This window comes from Salmo salar, chromosome 13 (assembly GCF_965601325.2).
Source record: "Salmo salar chromosome 13, fSalSal1, whole genome shotgun sequence".
Taxonomy (NCBI): domain Eukaryota; kingdom Metazoa; phylum Chordata; class Actinopteri; order Salmoniformes; family Salmonidae; genus Salmo; species Salmo salar.
In genome coordinates this window covers 95,812,982-95,822,261 of record NC_138303.1, presented here as the reverse complement: position 1 = coordinate 95,822,261, position 9,280 = coordinate 95,812,982, and the positions used below count along the sequence as shown (strand labels likewise).

The following is a 9,280-nucleotide window of genomic DNA, read 5'->3' as shown; positions in this document are numbered from 1 at the left end:
CAATGTGAACAAGTGTAAGCATCTTCTGACAGGTGGCTGTTTATCAGGTCTGTGGCAGCCTTGTGTTCTCAGAAAACCAGAACCACGGTGGGATCCAGACGGGAGGAGTCTGAATGTAGACGCCTTCTGATAGTGTCTTAAGGTCACAACACTCAAAACAGGTTTTAACACACACAGAAGTCTCCTGAGAGACCTTAAAGTTTATCATAACATAATTTATTAACCCTTTAAAAGGTATAAGGCCTTGGTTTAACCTTCTTCATTCCCCCCTTTGAGGCAACCAGAACTCAACAAAAGCAAAGCAACTCAAGCATATTAATTATAAGAATCATCCATAAAACGTGTATTAGATTGCAAGCAATCCTCAGGAGATTGAGGATAAAAATAAGGGTCTGGGGGATGAGGAACATGAAGCATAAACATGCCTGGCATAGCCTTATGAAGTACACATTTGCCAGCTGCACAGAACGCACAAATGCAAATCAGCAGAACAAGCACAGCGGCCAATAATGGGACTAAAATGGAGAACAACTTAAAACCAACATTTCCTAGTTTATCTTTCAACCACCCAAACGGGAAGCAGGAGTCTTTTCTTGTAGGGGTGTAGGTGTCAGCCAACTGTTAATTCTTTCAGAATCTCTGTCATTATCAGAGTCAGGGAGAAGCATAACACATTCAGTGGCGGAAATAGGATTTAGGGCCCTGCAATATCCCCTCTCCTTAGCTAGGATATAGTCTAATGCCAAGCTATGCCTGGCTGTAACAGCTTTAAGATTCTGAACATCAGTGGAAAGGAGGGCAAAACTAGCAATAGTCAAATTCATATGGGCCTGCATGGAGTAGGTGATGTTGTTGATCCAATCACCTATGACAACTGAGCCGAACAACTCACTTTGACTCGGAGGGTTTTTCAAAACGACTACATACGAACCACTAGGCGTGGCACGTCTACTCAGATTTTGGACCATGTTTACCCATTGATTACTGGTTTTCAATTGGTTCCCCTGGATCTCTATTCCTCTGAGCAGAGACTGCTGGTACAGAACAAGAAGCACCAAAAACATGTACCTTAAAGGTCTACCCCAAGTTTTGTAGACGCCTGAATGTAGACGCCTTCTGATAGTGTCTGAAGGTCACAGCACTCAAAACAGGTCAACACACACAGAGGTCTCCTGAAGAAGAGACCTTACAGTTTATCATAACATAATTTATTAACCCTTTAAAAGGTATAAGGCTTTGGTTTAATCTTCTTCAGCCCAAGCAAGTCTCTTCTTATTGGTGTCCTTTAGTAGTGGTTTCTTTGCAGCAATTCGACCATGAAGGCCTGATTCACAGTCTCCTCTGAACAGTTGATGTTGAGATGTCTTTTACTTGAATTCTGTGAAGCATTTATTTGGGCTTCAATTTCTGAGGCTGGTAACTCTATTGAACTTATCCTCTGCAGCAGAGGTAACTCTGGGTCTTCCTTTCGTGTGGCAGTCCTCATAAGATCCAGTTTCATCATAGCGCTTGGTGGTTTTTGCAACTGCACTTGAAGAAACTTTCCAAGTTCTTGACATTTTTCATATTGACTGACCTTCATGTCTTAAAGTAATGGACTGTTGTTTCTCTTTGCTTATTTGAGCTGTTCTTACCCTATGTACTTGGTCTTTTACCAAATAGGGCTATGTTCTGTATACCACCCCTACCTTGTCACAACACAACTGATTGGCTCAAACACATTATGGAAATACATTCCACTAATTGCTTTAACAAGTCACACCTGTTAATTTAAATGATTTCCAGGTGACTACCTCATGAAGCTGGTTGAAAGAATGCCAAGAGTGTGCAAAGTTGCCATCAAGGTGGCTACTTTGGAAAATCTCAAATATATTTGATTTGAACCCTTTTTGGTTACTACATGATTCCATATGCATTATTTCATAGTATTGATGTCTTCACTATTATTCTACAATGTAGAAAATAGTAAAAATAAAGAAAAACCCTTGAATGAGTAGGTCTGTCCAAACTTTTGACTGGTACCATACATACCATTCAAAAGTTTGGGTTCACTTAGAAATGACCTTGTTTCTGAAAGAAAAGCACATTTTTGTCCATTAAAATAACAAATTGATCAGAAATACAGTGTAGACCTTGTTAATGACTATTGTAGCTGGAAACAGCTGATTTGTTATGGAATATCTACATCGGCGTACAGGGGCCCATTATCAGCAACCATCACTCCTGTGTTCCAATGGCACGTAGTGTTAGCTAATCCAAGATTATTTTAAAAGGCTAATTGATCATTAGAAAACCCTTTTGCAATTATGCTAGCACAGCTGAAAACTGTCATTCTGATTAAAGAAGCAATAAAACTGGCCTTCTTTAGACTAGTTGAGTATCTGGAGCATCAGCATTTGTGGGTTCGATTACAGGCTCAAAATGGCGAGAAACAAAGCCCTTTCTTCTGAAACTGTATTCTTGATTTGATATCATAAACCAGTAGACTAATAACTGACATCAACATTACTATTAAGACTAAGTGAGGTGTTTGTGTGTTTTGTTAACAAATGTCACAGTATGATTCTCCAAGAAAAGTGGCTTTTAGATCTCCCAGTCTTGTTTCAGTCGGGAACTGACCAATAAAAACGTGTTAAAGAAACAAAAAACACCCTCAATCAAAACCATCTAATTACAGAGCGCTGGTATAATGCTTATCACCGTTGACCCTCCCACTTGTTGACACACCCACTTTCAGACACTCCACATATGTAGTGACCCATACTTGTAGCCATGTGCGACATGCATGCACAGTTACAAGCCTGCTTGAGTTAGCGGCAGGAGGACAAGCAATATCCACTGTCGTATTACGGATTAAGCCTGAGCTGGAATGTAAAGCTAACTGAAGCTGGTTAGTTTTAGAAAACCCTGAGTAGATATAGGTTGCTTCAAAGGATACCCGTTATTTACCGATTTGTAATCAAAAAGCTTTTCATATCACCCACAGTAATAATAATACCATCTCTGTACTTCAAAGAAGAGTTTAAACTAACAAAATATTCTTGATCTCTGAACATTTATTTCACATTTTCAGAATGAATATAATACAGCATCTTAAAAGAATTTCTGACCTACAAAATCCATCCTAATACTTGCTTTTAAAAACATATCCAATGACTTATTTACATCAAGCAGCATAGTGAACACAGTAAAACATTTCAATTGGAGTAAATGAAAACATGAGCAGACAAATGTGCATTTCTAAAGTTGAGTCCCAAATTAATTCCTACCGTTCCCTCCTTTAAAAATGGAAGGAATTAATAACACACAACACCAGAATGAACTTTGTACAAACGTATGGTGCAAATCCTGAAGTGACTTAAAGGCCCCCATTTCAATTCTGAGGTCTATTACTTAACAGACATCAAATTAAAGAACTCAAGAAATGTGACGTGAGAGGACATGGACGTTTGGTTTCCAAATAGATTATTTAAATCACCGAGTTTGACATCCATAATTAGAAACACTGTTCTTCCAATTATTCAAGCCATTTATACATGTTATGTGCATCACACAGATCATCATAAGTGAAAAGCTATACAAGTAGTTGTTTTTTTAAACTAGATCAGCCATAGCTCTTTTCTCTTTCATGAGATAGTTGTTTTGCATAATCTCTTGTTTTGTTTCTATTTTGGTGATAAAAAATATATTTCATATTCAATAGGCTACATTAGTGTAATTTTCCTGTTGAGTCAACAATGGCTCATCTGAACACATAGATCAGTTACAAAAGATAGATATTAATTACATTTCTCTTGGTCCAGTAAACACCTACACTGAGAAATGTCTGTTTATTAAACCGGTCATGCAATCAGTAAAATGTCCCATCTGAGCATTGAAGTTATGATCATCCACAGAGAGTATATAGCCCCCATCCAAAAACCTTAATATCCTTAGAACACCCCCTTTCTTTTTCTTATTTGCTTTTGTTCCACCGAGCATGGCAAGACTGGCCTCCTGTTGAGTGAATTTGAAAAGAAATTAAACATTTTCACAACTGATCTGGAACAGCCCTTTGAACAAAAACACACTTTAAAAGGATACTTTGGGATTTTGGCAATGAGGCCCATTATCTACTTCCCCAGAGCCATTTTTATGTCTGTGTCCAGTATGAAGGAAGTTAGAGATAGTTTTGCGATCCAATGCTAACTAGCATTAGCACAGTGACAAAGTCTATGGGTATCTGCTAGCAGACACGCATAGACTTTCAGTCATTGGACTAATACTAGTTAGCAATTGCGCTAGCGCTAGTTAGCAACTTCCTTCAAACTGCACGCAGAGACAAATGGTATCTACGAGTTAATTCGACTCTCATTGCCAAAATCCTGAAGTATCCCTTTAAGGATGACTTTTTTTTTTTCAGTAGTAAGGTCGAATCTCCTCATATCCTGAATATCTTGGCCACTCTGGGCAGATCCCATGGGAGCACCTGGGACTACCGTAGTGATCGAAGTGAATTCCCAAATCAAAGGAGTGCATCTGCTGGGTACTGCTGAAGCTACCCTGGCCATCACTCTTCAGAGCAGACTGGATAATCCTGTAGTTCTGGCCCTGGTTGCTGTCCCAGTATGTCTGGCCATTGACTTCATAGCAGATGGCAAACTCTACCTTCTCGTGTGGTATCAGTGCAGCTGGAAGGGAAACCTCGAAGGAGAAGGTGTCACGGTCCGAGCCTGTGTATGTGTCCTTGACATAATGGCACTCCAAGTCAGTGTAGCTTTTCCAGGTGTCAAAGGTCAAACGCACCTTTAGAGACTTCTCGAAGGACAGGTTTTTTACCTTCACAGTTCCAGCCAGTGCCCTCTTTTTCAACATGCAATTTTCCAAGCAGACAAGCTCGGTCTCCAAACGCTGGCGGAAGAGCAGGTAGTCAGAAGAGGGCTGGGTGAAATCCAGCACCAGTCTGTCCTCATCTGTTAATTTGAGCGCAGCGCTGAACAGCTCTGTGATGTTGAGTGGGATGTCAATGGCATCGTCGAACAGGGAATAAACCTTCACCTTGGTGAGGGCCAGGCCATTGTGGTCGGCAAAGGACACTCGCCTTTTGGGTTTCCCATTCTCCTCATGAATAGCGCCCTCTGATTTAATCTGCTTAGGAGGAGCAGAGGATTTGAACCTCAGGCAAGGGTTCAGACAGGGTCGTAGTGGTTTCAGTGATTTTGGGGTCCTGTAGCAGAAGTCGTCGTTCGACAGGTAGAGCGGCATGGCAAATTCAATCAGCCTGGCGGACTTGAGGAAAAAGGCTGAATACACTAAGGGAAGAAAAACATACAAGAAAGTTGTGGTGAAACAATTGTCATTCGACAAGTTGCTTCAAACAATGTTTGCCAGAGAACAAATTCTCTAGTGAAATGCATACAGTATTCTTGCTGAATTTGCACACAAAACATTACGAAACAGTAGGCTACATGTGTGGTCACAGAAACATAGGCTATTTCCTTTAATGAAAGTCAAAGACGCTATTTCAGCTGACAGAGAGGTCCTGATTTATGTACAGCCATCACATGCCTCTGGTTGTGTGTGTTGCATAAGATCAATGTTTAAGTTACCAAAAGGTATTCTCTAACCTTCTTGTTCAAGGTGTATAATCATGCCTTTACCATTTGTACAGTCATTTGAAAAAAGGGAAGGTGATCATTTATAGCCTTCTGAAATGCTGTTTGTATTTTTCTCAAACAATCAATTAATTTGATGTCTCCATACCTACATTTCATGTACTTGACACATTTGATTGGCTAGTCTTGTCTTGAGGTGGTGAGGCAGCAGCACTGTCATCAGTCCTCTGATATCTGACTAGGCAGCATACATTGCATTCGGGAAAGTATTCAGACCCCCTCACTTTTTCCACTTTTGTTACGTTACAACCTCATTCTAAAAGGGATTAAATTGTTTTTCCCCTCAATCTACAGACAATACCCCATAATGACAAAGCGAAAACAGGTTTAGAAATTTTAACACATTTATTTAAAAAAATACCTGAAAAACATTTTTTACAAAAGTAATCAAACCCTTTGCTATGAGACTCGAAATTGAGCTCAGGTGCATCCTGTTTCCATTGATCATCCTTGAAATGTTTCTACAACTTGTTTGGAGTCCACCTGTGGTAAATTCAAATGATTGGACATGATTTGGAAAGGCACACCTGTCCATTTAAGGTCCCATAGTTGACAGTGCAGGTCAGAGCAAAAACCAAGCAATGAGGTCGAAGGAATTGTCTGTCGAGCTCTGAGACAGGATTGTGTCGAGGCACAGATGTGGGGAAGGGTAACAAAACATCTCTGCAGCATTGAAGGTCCCCAAGAACAGTGGCCGCCATCATTTCTAAATTGAAGAAGTTTGGAACCATCACGACTCTTCCTAGAGCTGGCCTCCCAGCCAAAGTGAGCAATCAGTGGAGAAGGGCCTTGGTCAGGAATGTGACCAAGAACCTGATGGCCACTGACAGAGCTCCAAAGTTCTCTGGTCTGTGGGGACCAAGATTTAACTTTTTGGCCTGAATGACAAGCGTCACGTCTGAAGGAAATCAGACACCGCTCATCACCTGGCCAATACCATCCCTACAGTGAAGCATGGTGGTGGCAGCATCATGTTGTGGGGATGTTTTTCAATTAATCAATTTTAGAATAAGGCTGTAACATAACAAAATGTGGAAAAAGTGAAGGGGTCTGAGTACTTTCCGAATGCACTGTAGTTCCTGTAAACTTTGCATTAGCCATATGGTTGTTTTTGTCATACTACTTGGCGTTGTTTAGTATGCCTACTTTGTCTGTCCGTATAACTATTCTATTTCTAACGACATCTGTCGTTATTTTGTGATCCAAGCCCATGCTTGCTTGCTATTATTTATTCTCGCCTAGGCATGTTTACAGAGCGACAGATCATTAGAAAATAAAAAAACAAATGTAGATAGTTTAAGTGTCGGGAAAGAATATTTTCGCTCGGCTCCAAAGTGAAACAATATGGGGCAAGCGATTTAGCCTAACTTAATCTAAATCTGTGTCTGGAATAAATGAAAGCAGTAGTAGCCAGCCATGCATTAGGTTATTTATTAGCCTATTTTGTTGATAATTGAATAGGATTGTCGGGGTCGTTTACCTTTGAACAATGTGTGTGAAGGAACATAAAGATGCACTCTGAGTGATAGGCTTCACCAGCATTTACAGTGCACTTCCGGGTTTTCCGATCACAGGTAAATCCGATTACGAGTATCAACTGTGATAAAACGGATACGATAACAAGAAGATCGGCACAACCCTAGTGTTCACTTACGACTACACAGCAGAACGTTGTAGCAAATTCAGAGTGCAGACTGACGTGGACTCAATCCTAGGTCTCTTCACTAAGTTGTGCTCATAGCACACCATGGCCGTTAGAAGATTATACCTATAGTCTGAAGTTGCAGGGAGAAACAGTGTATGTGAACAGTGACAAACCTCGCCCACAAAAGGCCCTAGTCCTTGACTCACAACACTCTCCTGTCTGCTCTGGGGCGCCTGTCTGTGAGAGATTTAGCCTCAAATGCCCACATTCATTTACTACTGTGGATGAGCTGGGTCTCTGTCCTGCACTGTAATATTAGCGTCCAATTGAACCATTTTAGAAATCACTCAGTTTTCTTAAATGCACCAAAATTTCAACAAGGTAAATTAGAACATTTGGGAAAACGTTGTAAAAATCAATTTTACAGGGTAGAAAAATTTGAAATGTAAACATTTTAAATAATTTGCTACTTTTACATTTTACGAGTGTGTCTGAACATTTTGAAATTTAACCATACTAATATTATTCAATATGAACGATCAAATTCTATAATTGGATTGATAAGAGTACCACGCCCCCTTGGACTATACATTGTGGTTCAAAGCGATGTTCTACGTGCCGTCCCCAAAATGAAAATGGCTGCTGTGGTTACTGCTACATAGTGTGAGGACCAAAAAAATAGTTTTATTAAAAACTAGTAGTATTTTAATCTTCTCCGATTTGATAGCGTCAGTGCGTTCCGGCATGTGGGGTTCTCCAGCTGTACTTACTGCTGAATACACAGTTCGGACCTATTCTGGCTAATCCATTCATAGACCCCAATGCTAGCGAATTGTATAGGGCTGGCTGTATGGGTTCTCGAGAGTTAATATCTGACAGACTTATTTGGCTACACTACTAAACTTTAACCACTTACATGGATTTCAGAACAGTAATGGTACAGATATGGCCATTATTTACTCAGTGTTACGCACATGTTGTCCTATACAGGATGAGATTAGTGCCCTGCATTTAGTATTACGCCAGATGAGATTCGTTCTCCGCTCTATTCTTTCAGGGGTATATTCATTCCGCCCATTCGGTTGCAAGACGTTTCTTAAACGAAACCTAAAGGAACGAAGCGGGGACGGACCTAAATGAATTTGTCCAATAGAAGTTCCGAGTTTTGCTCGTTTGGTTCTTAAACGGTTTCCGTAATGAATATACCGCTGGTTTCAGCTTCTTTGAATATGGAGCAAAAACAGTGACCTCGATGTTATATACTAGGTTACTAACCACTGCAAACTGGAGTGGTTAGTAACTAACACAAGTTATATTTTTATTCAGTCAAGAAACAAGCTTACCTTGTGCAGTTTGTTAGAAATATTTGCAATTAAGTGATAGGGTACGTCTACCAGTCAGAAATCACAATTGCACGGCCCTCAGCGGTAAAAGCTCCTCTTTCGTGTCGTTTATATGTGGGCTACAATGTAGGTATAGATATCACTTTTGCAGCAATGTTACTCTATAATTGCTACAAATCAATGACCTGTCGCAACTTCACGAACTGTATCCAGTTTCAGTCATGCCACCGGCTCGTTGCTTTAAACGCCATACTGGGTTCACAGGGTATATACATTAAATAAAACATGCTGGTTTCACGTGAACGAGTACCTGTAGCCAATCACAGTAGGCCGTGAAGGAATGCTCGGTGAATGATGGGGCACGTTCGAAACAGTGGTTATGGTTTTGTAGAACGACTGTGACACGGTCAGTTCCGGTGACTTTTTCAAACGACATTCTACTCCGAAATGAATGAAACTAAAAACATAATCTAAATATAATATAATTAAACCCAATAACATATTGGTCCATATTATCAGATTATGCTGTTTTGCAATAAGCATTATCAACTGTAGCCCAACTGATCGTCAGTAGTGAAATCAATAGTTACATATCGCAATATTATTTTGGATGATATTATTTTTTATTTATTTCACCT

At 40.1% G+C, this 9,280-nt stretch overlaps 1 protein-coding gene across 2 annotated transcripts; it reads right to left on the bottom strand.

Annotated features, from left to right (window-relative positions):
- Window positions 1–3,036: 3,036 nt before the first annotated feature.
- Window positions 3,037–9,009, bottom strand: LOC106568163 (protein phosphatase 1 regulatory subunit 3B). Of its 2 annotated transcripts, XM_014138247.3 has the most exons (3): window positions 8,643–9,009; window positions 4,648–5,291; window positions 3,037–3,996 (listed from the first exon to the last, which is right to left on the bottom strand). In XM_014138247.3, exons 2-3 carry the CDS (start codon window positions 5,242–5,244, stop codon window positions 3,811–3,813), a joined length of 783 nt encoding a protein of 260 aa, XP_013993722.1. In that variant the 5' UTR covers window positions 5,245–5,291; window positions 8,643–9,009; the 3' UTR covers window positions 3,037–3,810. The 2 variants fall into 2 exon arrangements, with proteins under 2 accessions (XP_013993722.1, XP_013993721.1); XM_014138246.3 differs by having other exon boundaries at window positions 3,037–5,291.
- Window positions 9,010–9,280: the final 271 nt, after the last annotated feature.